Genomic DNA, 23,640 nt, shown 5'->3' with positions numbered 1-23,640 from the left:
ATTTTCACATGGAAGAGAAGTCTGGCTTCAGGGAGTCGCTCCAGAATCATAAACAGCTTCACAAACTTCCACAGAAAAGTCACAGGAAAAGACAGGAGCCATCTGTGGAGCCAAGTGTGGAGCTCGTGAGTGACACTGGTTTATAATTCACTCACATCGAGATCTCGCTGTCCTGGAACCTTCACCAGATGTGCTGCTCTCACTAGGCATCTGAGAGTCGTTCGCTCCACACACACGCTACGGCACATTCAAGTCCATGTGCGGAGCTTACGCCACATACAGTGTGGAAAACTGGTCTGAGTGTAAGAAGTCCAAACCAAAGTCCTTTAGACGACTTCAAAAAAATAGGGGAAATTAAGGCTCTGCTTGTGAGCCAAGACAAATTTCTCCCACACAGAGTCGCACAGTCCCACATCACCCAGATAAACTCGCACACATGCTGCATTGCTGGAGGAAAACGCCCGGCGAATGATATGATAAGCAGCGGCGTCGCAGGATCTTCAACATTTACTTTGCAACAGGAAGATCTCTATCAAATTGTGGCGATGTTTATTTGTCTGAGCCCAAACACACGAGCAACAGACACAAGACCAAGAGGAAAAGAAGTTAAACCAAGTTAAGAGTAGAACCATCGCTCAGCTCCAGTGATCGTTTGATTATGTCTGCCGGTTGGACTGCAAATATTTTGCTTTTACGACATTGGCCCAAAATGTTTGCACACTGAGCCGTCTGGGTTCTGGTTCCCCCTCAGAGATAAGTACTTCCATCACCACACACTGAAACACAAAAACGCATCTGTTCCTATTCAATCTTTTTTTTTTTCTCCAAACGAAAAAGGTGCTCAGTAAAGCTTCAGGGCTACACACACACACTAAGATGGTGCAGTGCACATGCCAGGCCTGTGTGTGGCGCCAGGCTGCGCTAGCAATGAACGAAGAAGAGGGCATGACGCTCGCACATGAGGAGGAACCGCTCAACTACTTTGTAGATCAAATGTTTTTTAATGCCATATATTGTCAACCATCACAAACAAGGCTATGGATTAGCTAAGATACTGGAATTTGAATCTGACAGATAATGATCAACAAAACATTTTTACAGATTCAGGGTTTCACACCGACCTCAAGTGGCCCCCGAGCCACATTTATCTAAGCACATTTCTTCACTACTTTGATTCAGAAGCATGATTCAACAAAGACAGCTGACACAGTTTGGTGTAGCAACCTTTTATTGAAGGCTCTTCAACACCACTGAGGCCGATGATCCTCAGGTGAACATTCAGTATCTTGCTTTACAACAGGGCTAGCGGCTGATACGGAGACTAATAGCACCACAGGTAAAAACAACAGTGACGACTGCGAGTGCGTCGAACTGACCGTGGACGGGGTCTTAAGTGCGCGAGGGCGGGAGGTCAGGTTTTGTTGACTCGACAGATGTTTTTCTACCTAAAAGTACAAATAAGCTTGAGAAGGTTGGTGTGTTCTCAGTTTCTCACACAGTCGGTTCTGTGGTTTGACCCCGACAGGACTGTTTATATCAAATCTAACAAGGACATGCACAGAGAGATGATGTCACACATGTTGGGTCCAGCTGTGCGGCTCTCATTGGAACCAGGTGAGGGGCTGGTGGGCCTCATCTCCCCCCTCCGGTGACCGACCAGTGATGTCGGATTAGGTTTCCCGGCCATGTGGCGTTACATCATGATCAACTGTTGCATTGTTTTCTGTTGGCCAACTTCACTGGGTCAAATCAAATTGCATGGAAACTGTAAAGCCAGCATGTTCTCAAACATGAGTCAGCGATTTAAGCCTGTGCTGACCCTTCCTTTGAAACAAGTCCAGGCGGGCGGACGGTGAAATGCAGAATACCTGAGTTGATATCAGCTCATTGAAGTCTGTTTGGATGGAGCACTTATCAGTGGGACAAATTTACCCAGAATTCAGCCTCCCAGGCAGACGTTTTCCAGACTCTGCTCTGTCACAACAAGCTCTGACTTACAGGAACAGTTTGGGTTGTCGCTGTTGTCCTGGCAGGCTTCACTCGGGGTAGATGACTCCGACCGACATGTTTGGTAAACGGGTGAATACTCTTAAAGGGGTTAGATCTAAAATCACTGGTCCTGTTTTTTTGGGGGGCGTGGGGGACTACATTGACACCTTTCGCGACACTTTCTTGTGGAAGACTCCGTGGAGAAGCGAAGGGTAGTCTTGAACGCGGAATAGGTGGCGGTGGGCGTAGGTGATGTCGTCACGGCGCCCCCTGCTCACCAAGGTGCGCAGGTTGACCTCATTGACGTGCGAGCCGACCGTGATGACGTAGAGCTCGATGCCGGCATCCGCCACGTCGCGGACGCGCTTCTCGAGCAACGCCTCGGTGATGCCCTGAGACCGACCGTCGGAGAACAGCACCACCTTTCTCTTGCTGCCGGACGCGTCGCCTCTCCCGGGCAGGCTCTTCACGGCAAAGTCCAGCGCCTCCAGCACGTTGGTGCCGTCGTTCTGATATGCAGCGTTTTTGATCTGGCTGGACAGCAGGGTGTAGTTGCTGGTCAGGTCTTGCTCCATGCGGGCGGCCCGGCTGTACTGCGCCAGACCCACTCTGACTGAGACTCCTCTTTTCCTCTTGCTCGTCAGGAAGCGCTCCGCCAGTCGGTCGACAAAAGTCTGACTGGACTCAAAGTTCTTCTGACCCACGCTGGCCGAACTGTCCATTATGACCAGGATGTCACTGCTCTGAGAGAAGCTGACTGCAGAAATAAACAAAAACACGTTTTTACATTTACATTCTGTCATATAAAGTGCACTTGAAGAAAATGAAGACAGAGGAGAGCAGAGGTTTCTGCTTTTATATTCCATGCTCTTCGTACAAGGAAACAAGATTAACAACAAAGGCCACGGGCCACATAACACTGCATTAAGGGCTGCTAGTGGCCCTCAGGCCAGACTTTGGACATGCCCAGTCCATGTGTCCTGAGTCGGACTGGCTGCATTTCCAGTGTGACTCTGTAATTTCACGGCTCAATCTTATGAAAAATCCTTATCAAATTCCTCACAAACCATTTATGGAATATGAAAAAGAGTGAAAAAAAGACGGTGTCTTACTTGGACACTTGTAGTCGGGGCAGCGCTTATCTGTTCAGGCGGAAAAGAGAAGGACATGTAATCCAGTGGGGCTCAAGAGAAATGATTTCATGGGTGCAGACAGGACGGTACCTTGGCAGATGTTGGAGGTGAGGTTCTGCAGGAAGGCGTCGTCGAGCAACTCGGCAAAATTATCCAGGACAAAGGAGAACCCTGGTTTGGGGTCACTCTTGCACATCACGCTTCCGATCTGCTCCTGGTTGGGCTCACGGCCGTAGTTGTCCCTCACGCCTAAACCACCCACCTGGACACAGAGACAAGACAGGAGGTCTTCAGAGCAAGGCTGCAACGATTAGTTGACGTCATAAATAACGTCGACAACGAAAATTTGTCGACGTCAAAATCTGTCCGTCGATGCGTTGTGTTGCTGTTGGTGTAAACATACAGGATGGGCATTGAGAACTGGTTGTTATTGAGAAGCAGTGAGGAAATATCACATTCTGTTAATTTCGTAGTGTTCAGAAGTGTGGCTTTGTTTTGTTTGCGAAGATAACACGTCTTAAGGATGAGCAAACCCCTTCCACACCATCATAGGATGATGAAAGAGTGTTCCGTGTTTGGTCTGTGACACGACACTCTCGAGCTAACAGCTAGCATGTCGGTTATCATGGAGCTAACTTGTCGTAGGTTGTAGATGTAGTGAAGTGTCCTCGGTCTCTCCTCCTCCTAATAATAATAACCAGAACTGAACTAGGGAGCGACACGGAACACATCGTTTTAGATTATTATTCAAATAAGACCGTTTGATGTGGAAGTTGATCAGATATTTTATATGAGATACGTATATGAATATTGATGATTTTAAATTCTTATCAAGGACCAATAAAGAGCTCAGTTTTAAAGAACTGGAGCTCTCTGTCAACTGTTTTATGCTTCATGCTTCACAGGATTAATACATGTTCCTGGATTATGTGTCATTATTTTAATGTGCTTGTTTAATAATGTATGGTGCCTGAGTATCACAGTGAGATGATTTAAGCAACTTTAGGTTCAACAGAAATTCAAAACAGGTCCAAACAAAGGTCATCGCGATTAGTCGAGTAATAAAATAAAAAAATTATGAATAGATTAGTCGACAACGGAAATAAATTGACGGTGGGCAACTCAGAGCAGCTGCAGCAGGCTACTTACCCGGATGTCCTTCCCGCAGAGGACGTTGAGAGGAATCGGATCTCTTTTGATGTCGGAGCGTCCATCGGTGAGCACCAGAACGACGCGGTTCTCCTGCCTCATGAGCTTGATATTGTTTTCCAGAGCGAAGTCGAGGGCCTCGCCGGTGTAGGTGGCCTCAGCCAGCCACTTCAGATCCCTCACTGCCCTGAACACATGCAGTTGAAAGAGTGGTGACGAAGGCTGTGTAACTAATACCCCTGTGGCTCGTCTACATTTGCATCCCGCCATCACCCTGATTTTTCCACGCATCTGCTTTAAATCACCACTTTAAGTCAACTAGTTCCCAACAATCATCCGCCATCCATCTCCTTTTTCAGCCGTCACTCTGTTCAACCAGCCGCCCCAGCGTTACATCCTGCATTATTAAATCCTTCAACCAGCACATCCTTGCATGTTGTCGAGCTCCACTGTCAGAGTGTAAGTCCTTTCAACTTTAACAAGGATGTTAATCCTTACACAGAAAAAAGAAAAAAAAAACAACTGTGGCTTTCACAGTCTTCCAAAATGAACCTAAAATGTAGAAGAAACAGCACAAGCTGCGGCCAAAAACGAGTCTGGCTCCAGCTCAAAAGCAAAGCAATTGAAAACTTTGAAACGTAATCATTAGCATGTGGAATCCATCAGTCTTAAACAGGAAAAAAAAATGCAGAGCCAGAAACGCTCATTAAAAGTCTTACATTATGATGTGTAACATTTCCTTTGAGAGAAATGAAGCTGGAGTCAAACCCATACAAACAAAAATAAATGTTATGCAATTAAACACACTGGAATGAACTTGCCATTAAAAACAACAATGATACTTCATCTGCATGAGCAGGATTATTGCCTTTTCATTCTTAAAAGAATCACATTTAAAAAGGGTTTATGTTTCAAATATAAAGTGCTAGCACATTTACAGATGCTGTTAGCTGTTAGCTGAAGTCAGAGCTGGGGATGACGTCACAGTTTGACATCGGAACAGAAGATAGTGACGTCCACGAAAGCTAGTGGACTGTAATCCATGACGGCTTCATGAGTCGACTAGTCCTGACGCCATCATTCTCTCGAGAAACGTCTGAGGCTACATGACCACTGCCACCCCAAAACATTGAAAGTATGAGACCATTTCACTAAGGGTACATACCATTCGCTCCAAAATTGAAATTCAATCCATACACATTGTATTGCAGACTGGTCAACTAATCGTCAAGCAAAAACATAGTTAGTTGCAGCCCTAGTGTATTTCATTGATTTAAAGCATCTACTTCCTGTTTACATTCAGGGAAGCCATCTTGGATAAGGTATTCTCCGACTTTCCCACTTGGAAATCCTCTATCGGGGAGATGTCGCCGCGGGCATAGCTGGGAATTTCCCAATTCCGACCACAAATGTAATGCAGCCTAACATAACAAAAGGTAACAGCGCTTAAAAAAAGGTGTTCTTAAGTTGTAATGTTGTATTTATCCTCCACAGTTGGAAGAGCCGAAGGGCCACCACAAGAGTACTCTTTATAGTTTCCAGGTATTTTGAGTAAGCTAGATGCTAATGCAGAAGCTAATGCTGTATAGTGCTAGCACTCTGTAGCTAAATAAATGCCTGTTCATTTTGGGCTGTGAGACAAATACGATGCTTTTCTAAACACAGTCGTGATGACTCACTGTTTGAATTCGGCCAGAGTTTGGACGGTGGAGCCCAGCTGCACCACTTCTTGAGCTTTAGCACCGCTGTACTGGACGACGCTCACTCTGGACTCGTTACCTGAAAACTGGAAAGAAAAACATTGTTTTGTTTTTTTCCTCCTCCACAATTTATGCTTTCGTCTGTCAACATTTCTGTGCCTCCACCCATCCTGAGTAATTACTCCCAAACAGGAAGAGAGGAGTCATAGGAGAGACGTTAAAAATAATTAGCAAAACAGAAACATTTGATTCACATGGTCTATTTTTATGCGCTTCTCATGAGAGGGTTGTCCGACTCTGAGCTGAAGAACAGTAGTTGGGGATTTTCTCAAATCGAAGTCTTGTTATGGGAAACTTCTGTGCGAAGGCATGTTGTCTAGGCACTCCGGCTTCCTCCCACAGTCCATGCGAACTGATAACTCACACTGGAGGTGTGAGTGTGCGTACAACTGGTTGTTTATATGTGTGGCCCACGATACATAAGTGCAGGACGTCCCCCGCTTCTCACTGTAGGATAGGCTCCACCCCTTTCCACCTCCGCCATGAATAGGGAATTAGTTTTTAAATCAATCATCAAAATTCAACTTTTTTTTAGATACATTCATTTAATCAAAAATAAAATGTACTGCGTCTTTAATATTTCGTACAACAACCATGAAACACCTGTAATGTGACTTTCCTACACTCTCACAGCACCGGATACAGAACCTTAGTGTGAACAAGTGTGAAAAGTTTACGTGTATTTCCAGTTTAAATAGTTTACATGAGCGCTGCAGAGGCATATAAACAAGCCGCAGTAATATTATACTTGTGCTTAAAAAGCATTACCTTGACCTGCTGATCCTTCATGAGTCTGTCCACCACCATGATGATAAAATCTTTGGCAAGAGCAAAGTTCTGCGCGCCGATACTCTCAGAGCTGTCCACAATAAAGGCCAAGTCCATTGGTGCACATTTGCACTCTGAAGGAGCACAGAACACACAACATGAGGAGGGCAATGAGATGTGTATGAATCCACTGTTAGAAACGAAAACTCACCGCAACAAGCTGTGAAGGGACGGAAGAAAAATAAAAGACAAATGAGACGTTAATGAAGAAGAAACATTCTGCAGGACTCTGTTGGGCTAGAATGGCGGACATGTGGTGTTTGAACTCACAGCAGAGCTTCATGATGATATCCAGAATTTCACATTCCTGAGGGGAGAGGGGCACATAACTGTATAGCTGTTCAATGATAAATCAAATTATGCAACTAACAAAACACACGATGCAAAAAAAAAAAAAAAAAAGGTTGAGCAAAGAAAACAAGGTGGGTGCAGGAAATTGCAATGTGGGACCATGTGCTGAATATACAGATCACATTCAGAACAGAGAGCGCCGCAGCGGGAGAGTCCGGTCAACACGCAGGTTAAGAATTCAAAGCTAGGAATTGAGATGAAGACTCACATCAGTTCCTGGCGGTCCAGGAGGCCCTGGAGGTCCCTGAAAATGTGGAGAAATACGATGAATCAAGAGTTTCAATTTCATTCTAGCCTTTGACTCTGAAAGCATTAAACTGTTGCCGTTCATTATGGGAGTGTGTATGATATGTATTGTTGTTTTGATCCCACTATGAACATCATGAAATCATATTGCATCCATATGTAGGTTTGAGCCCTTAAGAGCAACAAGTATCAAAGGCAGCGCCCCATGTTCTGGGTTTTAATACCGATTGTTATAAGAAGTTGTATGTTGCATGTGTTTGCCTTAAAACCATAACAGTAGAGCTGGAGTTACATCTAGGTAACTGTTATCTGTAAACGTAATCCATCTTTAGCAGCTGGGCGGCCATCAAAGTTGTCTCCAAAACCCATTTTACTGAAGAAGGATGACTCGCTCTGTAAATATGGGTCTAATTAAGGTCTTCAGACTAAGTAGTTTTGAGCATCTTGTGAGGTTGAGACCTGGCAACCGTCCTGAGAAGGGCTTGTACACTGACTGGAGCGAAAGAAAGGGGCAGCCCCAGAAGCTGAGGCAGACAATGCTGGCTGATATCTTGAGGAGTTTTTATGAGTTATAGCTAGAGACAGTGATAATATTTTTTATGACATTTCCATGAAATCAGAGAGACTTGAAAGATCCCAGATTCATTTTGGATTTTAGACTCAAAAGAGTGGGTCACAGTGAAACTGGTTTTAAAAAAAGCAAGGCATGTCCAGACTAGAGCCTGGGGGTTGTTTGTGGTCCTCGATTAAACATCAAGCTATCAAGAGTCTCTTACATGTGAATTAATGCCAAACAGAAAAGGATGAAATCTTCATAAATAACACAAATATCAAAATACAGTGTGTGTTGTCTCTTCACATATTGACCATCTTGACCACTAGCTTTTCAGATCTTTAGCAGAATATATTTTACCTCATATGAGTAGAAAAATGTATAGGCACAATATCATGATTTATTTTTCCTCAACTCGATGCAGAAAGTTTTGTGAATTTTTGCCCGTCGTAATAGTTCGATCCCCATCACATATGTTCTAGTTGAACATATATCTGGACACAATTCAAAAATGTGCGTCGTCTGCTTTTAATGGTGCTACGTTGTACAGTTTCAGCTCAGGAGCCAAACAAAGACGGGTGGTTTTTCTTTTTTCTTTCGATTTTTACGAGGACAAAAAGCCTCTTTGTCCAAGTGGAGATCCCTTTCTGGCAGGACAAACTCCGAACCCTCTTCAAAACCCACGCCAATTCTGTGCACCAACATCTCTTGGCAGAATGAAAACCCTCCAACTTCCATTGCTGTAGTACTTGAGCAAACATCTGTTTTGTTTTAATGGACATTAAACTCGGTTTAAGAGCATTCTCCTCTCCCAACGAAATCGCCAGACTTGTCTGCAAATGTGCTCACAACAGACCAGAAAGACAGATGTGACGCGGGAACGAGAATCTGTCGCTTTCATTTAAATGCAGGATACATTTTTAAGCAATACTGTACTTGAAAGTACAATTCTCCTTCTGTCATGTCATGCTACGGCTCATTTTCAGGAAGACGGAATTCTTTCCGACGGTGACTAAAGCTTGCTCATTTTGGCCACATCTTTATGCCTCGTGGTTTAAAGTGGAGCCATGAAAACATTTTAAGCCAATGAAAACAAACACTTAGCTGTTTAACTGTACTTCACTACTTCTCTTTTAACTTCAATAATAATAATCAGCGACTCTTAGAGAAACCGGAGAGAAAATCTGAGGCAACTTTATATCCGTGTGAAGAAGAGCGCAGCATCTTCAAACTAGCAGAGCAGCGTCCGGCAACGAAGTGGGATACCGCTAAAGTGAGAATACTCTTCAGCACTTAAGGAAACAAAGTAAGACCAGACTGTACTTTTTTCCTTCCAGCTGTGGTCCAACAAATTTATGAGGACACGATTAACAACGCTGCTGTGTTTTCCGCTGTTTATCAGGTGATCATAGCAACGGTCGCCGCGTGAGCTCATCAGATCATGTCCCCCTCCATGCTTTAGTCTAACTGACAACATACTACGGGGTTTCAGAGGACTACAATAAAATGTTGTAATGAAGTGTTGTAAAAGAAAATGTACCAATGACCCCGGTGGTGGTAAGGGTTAGCACTGGAGCAGCAGTGAGTCTCTTCACGTTTGAAGGCCATCCAGACAGCATTCAAGAAGGGAGACAATTACTGTCTGAACTAACTCATTTTTCAGCAGCTCTTTCCCTCAGGGGTTAAATGATCTCTGTGCCCTACACTTGGGATACCCGTCCAATGAGGATCCCTCTTCTTCCCGAGCTTCTGAGTCTTTCGGTAGGTCATTCCCATGTCTGATGAGGCCGGAACATTAACATCACAGTCACCATTAATAAATGCACTTCACATTACTGTTACGTTCCGTTTTTATTTTGTTATTTCCTGTTTGTGTTTTCCTTTTCCTTTGTTCCCCCCAGCTTCATGGCAGCTTGTCCGATGATCAAGCCTCGTTGATCTCTAGACCAGGGTTCCAGTCTGCGGTGCCAGATGGTTGTTCCACGTCCTCCGGTAAAGTTCTGCTCGAAATCCGTTTCTTCCGCGTTCATTGAAAACTTTCTATTCTGCATGACGTTTCTGCCGCTTCCTACTTTTTCTTCTAGTTCGTTTTCTGCCTTCCATAGCCGTGTTGTGCGAGAGTTTTTTCTTGCTCGTGTCTTATTTTCTCTTGTTGGCTTTTTCTTCCTCGTGTGCATGTTTGAGTGTTCCGTAACCAAGCAGTTTTTGTTGTTTGGGCCTTGTGTGTGTATCCGAGTGCGGTTTTGGTTGTCCCTATTAGTTGGCTTGATAATAATTCGCCTCTTTTCTGTTTTCAGGTTTTTCCCCGTCCTTGGGTGTTTCCCTCGCTCCGCATCTGAGCCAACCATGACAATTAAACTCCATTTTAACCAGAACAGAACAAACCTAGCAAGCCCAGTTTTTATGAAGAATCTCATTGTGATCCCTTCTGTCTCCTAACCTGCACTCACACGCACTGCAACTTCGACATGGCATTCTTACCGGCTCGCCCTCAGGTCCACGGTGACCTTTGGCCCCCTTTGGTCCTGGAGGCCCTGGTTGGTTGTTCTGTGAAGAAAGAGAAAATGCGGAGTTAATGAGGGAGGCCCTCGACTGTTTATAAATCGGCCTAATTACAGGATGTAGATACTTTTCAGCGATCACATCATCATCCACCATGATCCAGTCGGGAGAGCTTTCGGGAGAATATTCACCAAACATTCAACATTCATTAACTACAAACAAGCTTGAGCTACACAAATAAAGTGGATTTTTCCAATACGTTAAAAAATAATTCAATTCTTTAATGCTTTTTTACCTCCTGCAGAGGGGTTTTCGGGTTGGCTTCGCTTTTACAGGTGGGAGATTACAAGGATAAAGCCCACGACAGTAAACAAGCCACACTCGTAAAATAAAACCTAATGAGGAGGAGGGGTCCACCGTGGAGTCTGGGCGGTGAGTGATAATGCAGCTTACATTCTCAGCTCAACCTATGGCCACATAAGTGAAAGGCAAAGGGGACTTTGCTTTAAGTGAAACAGGTCATGTATGTGTTTTTTTTAATATGAAAAATATATTTCTCTAGTTTTTAGACATAGTTTGATGAGTACCTACTACCCAAATTTCTTTATTTCACTTTCACAATATACTTCATTTTCTGCATTTTTAAAAAATCTTATACATGCAATTTCTGTGTTTTCATATTTACGACAGCGGCAGTCAAATCCTTACAACCTCAGAAATATTTGATATTAACAACATCTTCACTTACAGTTAAAGGTGACGGTTTTGTCCTATACTACTGTTGATATTGATTTTTTATATTACTAGTTTGTTTAGCTCCCCACAAGATGACTGTGTTTATTGTTCATGTAGTATGTTAGTTTTCCTATCATGACTATGACCCAACCTTCATTTCATAATATTAGGTAAAGTCATAGTTTTATGATTAAAATCTGCACTTATTTAATTGTGATCACAAAAGTATACATATATACCTCAATGATATCTTAAGATGATCTGCATTTTACAGATTATTTTTTAGGGATGGGGTATCCAACGCCAGGCTTGAGCACTCATAGAATGGCCACCAATACTCAATACTTACACTTTGCGGCATCATGCAGTTTTTCAATGTCAGTTTATGTCAATTCTGTAAAATTTGTATTTGTACTGCAAGAAGAACATACTGAGGAGCCTTGTTCAAATGACACCATATATGGAAACATCAAAAACTCAAAGTAACTATGAGTAATGGTAAGTATTCAGTATCTGTGAATACTCAAATGCAAGTACTCGTACACAACTTGTTTTGGAAAAATGGTGCATCCCTAGTTTTTAAATACATTGTTTTTCTTCTCATTTTAAATTATGTCAATATATATAGTTTGCTTTCTGTCAATTCTGTCAAGTACACTTTTGTAATATAGTGCTCTTGCTGTTGAGAAAATGTATTAGTGACCAACAACTTTTAGTAGTTTTGTGCCCTCTACAAAATAGTACTAGTCCTTGATGGTAAGTATACAATAACCAATGGGAGCTCTGATTGTTGAAAGATTGTTTCATTTTCCTGAAGTTGTGTTTTCAGTAAGTATCTGTGTTAATTACACAGCAAGGAAACACTTGGTCATGGCAAAGATGACAGATCACAAAGCTGGTCTGAAAATGTTTCGGAAATAAAAAAAAAAGACTCTAAACCCCTAAAATCTTTGAGGCATAGATCCACCATCAACAGCTGGAGCAGAAGAAAGCAGCTGGCGTACTCTGGTGAATTGGTGATGCCATTGCGAATAGAGATGAGACTAAGTCAGTTGCGCAAACAATTAATTGATAAAAAAGTTCCCACGGAGAAAAATGTAAAAAGGTTCGGTGCTTTATTAAAGTCATATGTGTTTTCACAGGATGTTTACGATTATATAACCCAGAACATGCCTGTTTTCAGCACAATCAGAACACCGATCCCTTCATAAAACGCCTTTAAAAAATCAACATTGTGAAAGCGTCGCTTCATCTGCCTCATTGTCAGATCGGATTTGTTGCGTGTGACGCAAATAAATTGATAAGGTGCCAGTTAGAATTCTCATGCAGATGCAGTCAGGGCAGGGGAGGGTGATTCTAAACACCTGGTTGTGAACACACACACACACAAGGTTTTTATTAGTGTGCATTCTTTTAGTCAGAAACGCTGATATATAGAACCAACTATGCATCACAGACACATACATGACCTGACCCCAAATTAACAGTGCCATATTTGACCTGACCAGATGTGGCTCCTTGTGAATACATACATCACCAGTAAAAGGTGTCATACAACCACGCAGAGGACCGGACTCCTCTGGCCTGGTACAGTTCCTTGTTTGGACTGTCAAAAGTTTTCTAATAAAAATACAGAGAAAATGAAAAAAAAAAAATGTAATGAAAGTCTTAGGACCGACACCGGTTCCAAAAACTTGATTGGATGATACGTCTCATGATTTCTGTTGAAACCGTCTGTTCCACAGTAAAGGCCCAAGTTATGTGAGTTGGCACTCATAGAGCTCCAGGGAACAATTGGCCGCTTGTTCCTGAGAATACGGTCGTTAAATCTATTAAAAAGACGAATCGCTGCATTTGGAATTTTTATGGATTCATTTTCCCACTCCGATTTAATAAAAGAATTATGTAGCGGTCACCATGAGAAAAAAACAAATGCTGTCAATAGTACAGAACCTGAATGCCACAGAAAAAAACGCTCACATCTCTGCTGGTTCATTTCATGATCAGCTGATAGTTGTCACATGTTTCATGCTTCTCTGATCATGACATGACAGTTCAATAGAACCAAAAAGAACAAAGACACTGAATACACTCATGCATATGAATCCAAATTATATTGATGAGAATCTTAGTAATATGTAATAGTAGCATGTTAACTTACCTAAGACTGACTTTTTTGGGGGTGGAAACAATTGTTAAAATGCCTACAAATTATCACAACAATACCATACATTCATTTAATGCAAACAGCGCTAGCATGTGCTTGTACATCCGGTTGCTGGTTAACTAGCATCTCTGCGCAAACAGCATTAACTGATCCCAGTTAAGATAGTGACGTCCACGAAGCTATTCTCACGCGTGCCTTGTCCAGATATACGTAACTTTGTTACTACAAAACCCACGAACACAACTCGAACGCACCATGACATTCTACAGTTTGGATTAGCATCACTGGTGTTTTACTTATTGTGTTCAGAGTTTATCTACTAAATATTGCTTCTCTCAACATTTTATTTGTGTCTCTACAGAATAATAGGGAGGACAGGAAAAGTTAGATACACGTTGGAGCGATGCCGTTTGTTAAACTTATACAAACAAATACTCATTTCATAAACAGATTGAATGATCTGCTGTCGTGATGTGCGTGGAAAAGAGCGACACGGTTCCACTCAGGGACACACCACACATGGAAATGCTCAACACGGACGTGAGCGCTGGACATACCAAAAACATGCATGTCAAACACACAAAAGTCAAGATCAATGGTAAACTGATCTGAGGCTGTAAATCCTAATCTTGGATGGTGTGGACTGGCCTCCGGTGCACTGATGACCAGATGAGAGGGAAGCACAAACATGTGCTGAAATGTTTAAGTCATGAAAGTTGAACCTTGAAAACGCAGTAATTTCAAGATAAACACGACCGAGCGAAGTCGGAGGTTAAAGTGTTAAAACTGGCACGCTATATAGACACACACACACACGAGAGAGTAATGGAGTTCCTTAATGCTCTGCTCATTTCCTGGTAGCCTTGACTACGACATATACACAGCTGCGGCAGCTCAAACTCTTGTCCAAAATGACACACAAAGCGCTCTTGTTTCCTTCATTTTTGAAGACATAAAGCCAATTTCCTGCGGACTTAACCCAACCAAAATGCTAACCGTGACTTTCACCGCAACGTCACCTTAAGGAAGTCTGCACCCTTCAGTTAAATAATTTATGATCGAGGTTATTCATTTTTGATCCCCAAAATGGATACAATGCTACTAACAGGACTGTGTGAACAGAGTTCGGCCCCCACTATAAAGAAATACCTCTCAAACACACTTTCATAGACATAAAAGGTTTCCAGCTGCAAACCAGAAGGAGAGGAAAGATGGATGGTCTGGGAGAGAAAAAAAAACATGAAGGAATCTAAAGGGAAGAATCTTTGAATTCTTCTATACAATCTAAAAGAAACATGATGTTTGCCAATAAAACAAGACTTGTGACTCATATCCTGTCGAGGGTTCCTGCCAAGAGCGGATTGAGGGGAGATCAAGTCAGATCTAGAAAGGGGAAGAAAAGTCAGACTCACATCAGGTCCGGGATCACCAGGCTCTCCATCATCTCCTTTTGGTCCTGGGGTTCCCTTACCACCCTGAAGTAGACCAAACACTCAGATGAATTTTGAGTTTTTATTTAAAGGTCTCAAGTGAAGTTGAATTTTAGAAACGTACCGGCTCACCAATGTCTCCTCTAACTCCGGGTCGTCCCTAAAACACAGATGCATTAGGACCAAAGCAAATATCATGATGATGAATGAGGACAAAAGAACTCACCTGGAAACCATTACAACCTGCCGTCCCGTTTCCTGGCGCGCCATCCTCTCCCTGAAACATTTACGGACAGCAGTCGTGAGGAATGATGATCTATGGCAGACATATGTGCCTCCACGTGTCCCTCGCTCACCCTCGGCCCCATAGGGCCTCTGTCTCCTGGAGAGCCTTTGATTCCTCTCGGTCCTTTAGGACCCTGGGAAACAAAAGAAATGGATTGATTGAGAACAGATATGTGCTCCGAGAGTATTGTTTTTGGATCCTGTGATGTGGGCTGAGAAGAAAACCAACATCTTCTCCTTCATGTTTTCAGCTTGTTCAGCATTTTTGGTGGATTGAAGTGCTTCCCAAACCTGCCCCACACATGAACTCTGATTTCTCTATCACAAAACATGTGTCTTCTTAGTCGAATGACGCCTCACCTCGGGTCCGGGGGCGCCTTCGTCCCCTCTGTATCCGGGTGGGCCAACCTTACCGGGTTCGCCCTGCAAAAAAAACGCAGTGATTTCAATATTTAAATGTCAAATAAATAATTAGATATAGACTTGAACTTGATGATGGATGCAACGCCTGGTCAAAGTCAAAGCAGAGTCCGGTTCTGTTTGAGGAATCTGCATGATGTAACAGCTGCTTGTCACAGCAGGTAAAATGAGGACAGTTCAGAGTAGTTGAACAAAGGATGAAGAAGAAGGCGGAGAAGGAGAAATGGGGTGGATGAAACCAATTTCAAAGCAAGAAGGCTGCAATGGGGGTAAAATATAATATGTACCTGCATGGTTTTGACATCTTTCTAAATATTTTAAAAGGAGAAAGCACCAAGAAACTTTTAGGGGTGTTTGGGGTCAACTTAAACTAGCTTTTATATGCCGGACGTCATTTGTTCCAGTAAGCATTTTCATTTTTGAGAGAGAGGGCAGAGACCTTTAAGAATCATATAAGAACCCTAAATGGAAATCCAACAACAAGCCCATATGATTCTCAACTATTAGGGACTGTAATTCACGTTGCTTGCACCAGAGATAGTTTGACTCTCCTAGCTGCTGATAAAGCTGGAAGCCATCCCTCACTCTTTGATCTAAGCTTGGAGAAGAGTCTTATTCCCATCGCAGAGCTACAGCCAGTAAATCCAATATTATCATATATTATTACTCCAATATTATTATTATTATTATTAGAAATGGATTTTAGATGTTGTATAAAGAGTTTCAGATTTGTGCTTTTCTTTCTCGTGAGGCTATTTTCAGCTGATTCCACTGGCCACCACTATGTGTCAGTGGAATTGACGCATCACAACCAAAACAATCGGGCGTGGCACACGAGAAACGCTTCTAAAGCTGAGCTGTTAAAATGAACTGTTCTTCTGTGACATCACCTTTTTCCTGGAGTGAGCGAGGTGGTCCAACTAGTCAGTTATTCCATGTTTTCGGATCATTCGTTCCTGATTAAAAGTGGAGTCCGCAGCACAAAAGAACCATTGAGTTCTGACATCTGAAGCTACCACAAGTGCTTGTAACGTATTATTATTATTACTCTGTCCGGAGCCTCGTTAAGAAAAACCGTTGCGAGGCTTTGGCTGTGAGTCTGGAGGAGAAGAACTGAGTCAGAGGGGAAAGTCTGAGTGGCGGAGTTCCCTGGAGGAGTTAACGGCTGAGTGAGGAGGCGGAGACGGAGTGGGAGTGAGTGGGCTGAGTTTTGGACGGCTGGTAAGGTACTTCCAAGCCAAGGTAAACTGCTTCATCCCTACTATGGAACAAACTTGGAAAAGTAGATACAGTTGAACAGCAAAAAAGAGAGAAGACAATAAAGGGAGCAATGTTATTAGAAAAGAAAATTGATAACAAAAATGAATCATAAGAAAATATATTTTGTTTGTGTGTTACACGAAAAAATAAAATCCATAGATTCATACATAGAAATTGTAATACATGAAAATGTAATGAAAAAAACAAGAAAATGAAACTTGAATTAAAAGATAATGAAAAGAACTATTTTTTAAAAAGTATAAAATATAAGAAAAATGTTATGTCACAACTATGCCTGTATATGGTAATAAGACGAGGAGGAAAAAAAAGCACTATTAGACATGATGGAAAAAATTGAAAGAAATGAGGGGTTAAAGATTACATTTTGAGTAAATGCATGTTAATTGTCAAAAGAAGTAACGTTTAACATTTTAGGATACAAATGAAGAAAGAAATACAAAAAAACGCCAGGAAGAATATTCTTCTATTGTTATAATTTAAACTGGATATGGCTTTAAGAGTTGTAAACACAACATTTTTTGTTGCTTTTGTCACAGGACAATTTTGGCCTGCCATCTAATATATCTAATATTATTAATGAATTGGGGGAGGAGAGGGTGAGGAAGATTCAAATAAATACAGAAGATGCTGCAGAAGTTTTCATGTGAAATAATACTTGACTCACAGGTTCTCCATTTCCGCCAGTCTGTCCTTCTCTACCTGGCTCTCCACGGGGGCCTGGGTCTCCCTGGCAAGAAAGAGAAACTATTGAGTCCTGAACAGAACAATGGACAAGTGAGGCAGCTGATGCCAAATTGTCATCAGTAGGAACTAGGGTATGATGAATAAAATGTTTTGGCTATTACTGAATGTGCTTTTCCTTCTTACCACATCTCCTCTTGGTCCCCTTTTGCCACGTAATCCTTGCTCACCCTTTTCACCTGGGGCTCCCTGCAAGAAGTTTTAAACGTTGTTGGTATAAGACAACAAAGAATTATTTAAACTGAATCAGTTTACTCGGTCGCCAGGCTTTCCGTCCGCCCCAGGAGGTCCCTGAAAGAAGCAGAAATTATCATTAAACGTCAGAGTTATTTAAGATAAAGGCTGGGATAGTTTGATACATACATCATCTCCGCTCTCTCCTTTGTCACCGTCAGCTCCTCGGGGCCCCGGCTCACCCTAACATGATACACTATGTTACAAACTGACACGGTTCTCTGGCTTTTATCAGTCCTCTGTGTTAGTGTGGGCGATGATTTACATTGGGTCCCGTACGGCCGTAGTTTCCTGGCCTTCCTGGTTCGCCGTCTCTCCCAGTATCTCCCTGAAAAACAGACAGATTCGCTCAAGACAAACGCTTCAAAGTCTATAGAATTACAGTCTTGGTTGAACACATTTTACCACAAAATTATTTGGCCATGTAAAGTGTAAACATGACGTTAAACACAGTGATACAAAACAACAATAACAGGTTTTCTCTTACTTTCTCTCCCTTCTCTCCATAAGGACCGGGGTCTCCCTTTGGGCCCGGCTCTCCTTTCATACCCTGGAAGCAAAAGCAGTCAGTGCTTGATCATAAACAGCTGAGGCCACTGTATCTGTCCACACATGTGTTTGTGCGCCACATGACCATATAGCTTCTTTTAAACAATCTGACAGCAGAGAATGTAAACGGAGCCATGATTCAGGAGCGAGCTACTCCAGGCTCGGAGCGGGAAGTTGTCGGCAGTGACATACCTAAACACACAATCGAAGCTAATGGCTGACGTGTAAACAATGAGCTTGACTCACTGGCAGATACAGAGGAGACTCGTCAGACCATGTAAATACATGGAGGAGAAAGATGAAAGAAGTGATGAAGCAGCAGAAACACCTGCAGAGCTGATGCGTGGGTGCCATGTCAAGATCAAGAGTTTTGACTCACATCTGATCCCGGGGACCCTTTGCAGCCAGGAAGTCCAGAGAAACCAGGTTCACCCTGTGGAGGACCACGGACATGCATGAGAACTACAAACAAGAATAGCTGAGCCATCATCATCACTCACCTTGCGCCCATCAACTCCGTCATTGCCCCTGTAACCTTTGTCTCCCTGTGAAGCAGAGAGAGATTCACTCATATGTGCTCAAAGGGATTCAGCTAGATCTAAAAGCGGACACTCACCTTGTAGCCTTTGTGACCTCGATCGCCCTGCAGGAGACACCAGAATCAGCATACCTCAGACTTTATACATAGTAAACTAACTCAAGTGTAACTGTACCCTTGTACCGATGCCACCACGGTCTCCCTGCAAACAGACAAATAAGACATGAGAATGAAGGTGGATTTAAAAAAACACTTGACAATTTACATTTTTGAGACACACAACAAAGCAAGTAGCCAATAGGTGACACCCTTTTTACAATAATAATTGCTATTGGAGAAAGAAACTGGATGTCCACTCCAGTTTTACCTTCATTCCGTTGTAACCATTAGGACCAGGATCTCCTCTACTGCCCTGAAATACAACAACAAAAATCCAGTGAGCAAGGCAACGAGGGTTCAGCGATTGCAATAGACAGTGCTGTTACTGCAGGAGACCTACCATCTCACCAATGTCTCCCCTCTCTCCAGGCATGCCGGGTCTACCAGGCTCTCCCTGTAGAGCAGCAAAGTACCATGAATCTGCATGGACATTTGAATGTTTGCTTTGTTTAATCTCACCCTTCCGCCTGTATCTCCATCTGGTCCTCTGGGTCCTCCTTTAGCCTGCAGGTCAAGGGTTATTAAGCACTCATGCTCCGTAACAATATTAATATTAGAACCAAAAGCAGTTTACTTACGTTGCATTCAAATGAGCAGCACTGAAAAAGAAGGATAGTTTGGATTATTAATCATCTTTTAGCAACGTCATCACACACGCAGCAAGACATGTAGTGCAAGAATGTTGCATATGAAAAGTGTTATTTAACGGGTCTATTGTGCAATATTTTCAAAGGCTTTCAAACAAAAGGTTCAGTCTGATTTTGGAGATTGTAGTTAGTATCACATCATATAACTGTTTAATTTAATGCATTTAAAGCTTTTCTTTATATAAATAACGTCTTCATTTTCAGGTGATCCATAGCTTTGAAGCAGCTTTATTGGTGTCTACAGTTTGACTTCCAAACTATTGGTTCCCATCTATAATTATAAATGGTATATGTCATTATTTTTATGATCTAACTTATCTTTTAGCTTCAATACTTCCAGAGCAGCTTTAACAAGTATGCTAGCCAGCTGCCCACATTTCCAGTTGGTGGGTTAAATACTGGAAAAGAAAAACAAAATGGATCCACCCTTCAAACATTTTTTCCCCCAAAATCTTGTTTGCATTGATAAAGACTCAAGTTCCTTTTTTAAAATATATATATCGGTAGCTAATTCCAAGAAATTAAATAAGTGCGTCGTCTGGCAACATGCCATTATTACTGATAATTACATTATTATTATGTTATTGATCATGACATTTTTTTGAATCAGTAGCTGTTATGATAAATAAAGTTAGGATACAAACACGTGCTATAATAAGCTTCATCTTACCACATCCTTTGTTTGGTTTGTCTGTAAAGAGAAACAGAAGCAGATTATTTCACAAGGAATGATAAAAAGAAGGAAGGTTTTATGCTTATATTGACAAAGTCTGAATTTTGAAAAAGAAATAAGAGAAGAGTCTTACGATCATGTCGATGATGGTCGTAATGGTTCCCATCTTGGTGGCTCTGGTGTCGTCTGCTGCTGTGAAGTTCTGTCTGTAGCTGGGGTCAGTGGCGATGACTGACAGTCTGGTATCCTGTTGGAGCACAAACATTATCAACTTCTTGAAATATGTTCTTGTTTTAGGGAGAGGGATTGTAAATAAAACAGTTATTTAAGTTTTATTGTAGTATGTATAAGCTATTCTGCCATTCAATGCCATCCATCATACAAGCTTGAGCAGCTATTTGGAGGCAGTTTTTCACTTTAAAAACACCCACTCCTCCTACTGTCAAAAGACTTTTGCTATAGCTTTTGAGTCAATCTCTCTTGAATCTTTATAAACCACTCAACAGTGACAAAGGCAGGTGGACACAAGAGTGCACGGTGGAGTAAACTGGCACCTTAATGAACCAAACTTGTAGAATATATCGATGTCGTGTTGTTGCACAGAAGTGGGCATTGCATGCATACATGTCTTGCAGCTGATCAATGAGGTCCTTGGTGAAGCTTAACATCTCCAGACCCACACAAATTCAAGAAGACTAGATTTTAAACAGCACTATTTTAAAACTCTGTAAATGAGAGTGGCAACTGACAAAGCTTTTGCTGCAGCGTTTTAGATTTGTGTTTGAGAGATTGGTGGTTTGTGCGTGTATACCTCCTGATCAGGTGAGATGGCGACAGCGAACACTTTAACACCATGATTTTTGGCTTCATTGGCCGCCTCCTGCACTCCTCCACAAGGCTCCTTGTAGCCAGTGATGGGATGACCGTCAGTGACCACCACAATGTACTTGTTCTCATGATAGTGAGACCCTCTGCGCACAAGAACACTCATTCAGAAGCCACTCCAATCATTGTAATTTTTGTTTTGTGCTCTGGTCTTACCCCATGAGCAGCTGTGCCAATCCCTCTTTGATGGCACAGTCGGTGTACGTGCCCCGGCCGATGAAAGCGATGGTGTCGATGTCCTTCTTCAGGGCCTGGCGCTGGGATTTCATGTCGCTCAGCTCTCGAACTAGAACCACTCGGTCACTGTAGTGCAAAGCTCCAGAGTTCCACGTCAGTTGCCGGTCACATCGGTGGCGCCTAAGAGGTTAAAGGTCAACGTCACATCATTCCCAATAATGGAGGATGCACATATGGTGGCATACATGTCTTGCAGCTGATCAATGAAATCCTTGGTGAAGCTTTTGATCTGGTCTATGTAAAAGCTGGGAGGCTTCTGTCTGAGGGCCACGCTCTCAGAGGTGTCCAGCACGAAGAAGAGGTCAACAGGGCAGTCTGCAGATGAAAAAAAAAACAACAACACGGCATGTAGTCAATACGTAGCACCAGTGGTGGGTGGCACAATTAATGTCAGGTAGGGAGGTGGTACCGGGTGGGTGATAGACAGAATACACCTGAGGACATGTCGTTGTGCTACTTTGCAAATAACAATGCAATGCAAGAATGTTGACCGAGTGAGAGAAGCCAAAATATGAAGGCAATGCTGGTGTCTGCAGCTACCATCATTATCATTGGTTTAAAATGGTAAAATCCAAGGTATTTCTGAAAATGTGTCATGATTATACATAAAGCTGATACACACCTGCTACTGTACAATTATACCACAACACATAAGCATTCTCAAACCAGCAAAAAAAGGTTTTGAAAAATAACAAAAAAATCATACTGATCAGAATCAGAATCAGAAAAAACTTTAATAACCCCCAAGGGGCAACTAAGGTGCAACAGATGGAAGATGGGAAACTGGCTGTTGAGGAAAAAAGTTTGTTATGAGGCAGAGTCTGTGGTGAAGGACGATAGTTTATGTACAGAGAGGCTCTATGCTTATTACATTGTTCAGGACAGTCCGCTATCAAATTCAAATTCATTCATTCAAAAACTTACTAATACAATTGTGATTTGTGAGCATAATATCATACATCACAAAATGGCAACCTTCAAAATAATCAGTCATTTTGAAGAGCCAGTATATAAAAATAGTGTTATATGATATAACAGGTGTGAGAGGTAACATGGTTACAGTCTATGAAGTGGTCATTATGAATCCCCTGCTGCATCTATTATAACATGTATCCAGATATTGTGGTCAGCATGAAACCAGATGAGCCTCAATGACTTGACCAGTTGTTACAGACAACCCATTTCACTAACTCACCTCCATAGATCTCAATACATTCAATGCAGTACAAGCATAAACAGCGCTGCCGGTGGCCAGTCAAAGAAGCGCAAAAGCAACACATGCAGCAGGGAACCATACATTGATGAACATACGTCACGTGCATTATGTGGATTTATTTGATTTTTTTTAATGAAAAAAACAAAAACAAAAACAAGGTACTACATGATGAAAAGGTGAAGTATATTGTAACCCATAACAGTTCTGTGCATTAGCAATGTGAGTCCCCATCTTTCAGTTTCCAACCAGTTTGAGTGTGGGCTGCATCACAGGCCATCCATTTAAGTTGTTTACTATATTTGATCGATTTTCATTCAACATAGAAGTAGATATAGGCACAGTAAGTCCTGATTTAGCATTACACATCATAGCCCCAGTGGATACAGTGATTACTAAGTCACAACAAAAACACTTATTTGGTTACATACCTTTACAAACATGAGGAAAAGAAGAAAGTACTTTGACAGTTATGTATTTTTTTCGGTTATGTAAGACACGATTGTGGACCTTCTGCGTTACAAATTACCTAAAGTGTAAGAATGATAGGTGTTTTAAAAGAAGGAAAGGCTCCATAATAAGAAACTGAAAAGTGGAAAGACTCACCCGTAAATGCTGCCCTTTTTGCCGGCACTTGCGCCCCAGCCAGGAGGACGCACATCAGCGCCAGGAGAACTCGGAGAGTCTCCATATTTCTGCAAAAACTGCTGAATAACAAAACCAGCTAGCAGCCCACGAGGATGCCCGAAGAGCCCGCAAACCCGACTGCGCCGGCCGCCCAAATCCCGTCACCTCGGAAGCTTTAAAAACTATTCGATGAAGTTTTATTCTGACGCAGCGCTCCGCCGCAGTTAGTCCGAGGCGAGAGCCAGAGCGCGCAGAGCGGAGCGGGGCCGCGCAGAGGAGGGGGGACGGAGTTCGCGCGCATTCGCTCA

General features: G+C 42.4%; 1 protein-coding gene across 1 annotated transcript; it reads right to left on the bottom strand.

The window, feature by feature from the left end:
• Positions 1 to 1,015: 1,015 nt before the first annotated feature.
• col6a1 (collagen, type VI, alpha 1) lies at positions 1,016 to 23,564 on the bottom strand. Its single transcript, XM_053883034.1, has 35 exons — positions 23,312 to 23,564; positions 21,678 to 21,807; positions 21,412 to 21,612; positions 21,182 to 21,341; positions 20,504 to 20,617; positions 20,368 to 20,388; positions 19,629 to 19,649; positions 19,510 to 19,554; positions 19,391 to 19,444; positions 19,259 to 19,303; positions 19,067 to 19,093; positions 18,970 to 18,996; positions 18,854 to 18,898; positions 18,733 to 18,786; positions 18,292 to 18,354; positions 18,070 to 18,132; positions 17,934 to 17,987; positions 17,826 to 17,861; positions 17,697 to 17,759; positions 17,494 to 17,556; positions 15,489 to 15,551; positions 15,200 to 15,262; positions 15,070 to 15,120; positions 14,968 to 15,003; positions 14,826 to 14,888; positions 10,491 to 10,556; positions 7,419 to 7,454; positions 7,130 to 7,166; positions 7,011 to 7,019; positions 6,800 to 6,933; positions 5,951 to 6,057; positions 4,272 to 4,458; positions 3,213 to 3,384; positions 3,102 to 3,131; positions 1,016 to 2,746 (listed from the first exon to the last, which is right to left on the bottom strand). Exons 1-35 carry the CDS (start codon positions 23,394 to 23,396, stop codon positions 2,145 to 2,147), a joined length of 3,027 nt encoding a protein of 1,008 aa, XP_053739009.1. The 5' UTR covers positions 23,397 to 23,564; the 3' UTR covers positions 1,016 to 2,144.
• Positions 23,565 to 23,640: the final 76 nt, after the last annotated feature.

This window comes from Synchiropus splendidus, chromosome 13 (assembly GCF_027744825.2).
Source record: "Synchiropus splendidus isolate RoL2022-P1 chromosome 13, RoL_Sspl_1.0, whole genome shotgun sequence".
NCBI lineage: Eukaryota > Metazoa > Chordata > Actinopteri > Syngnathiformes > Callionymidae > Synchiropus > Synchiropus splendidus.
Note: the sequence above shows the minus strand (reverse complement) of the source record. Positions and strands in the feature narration are given on the sequence as shown.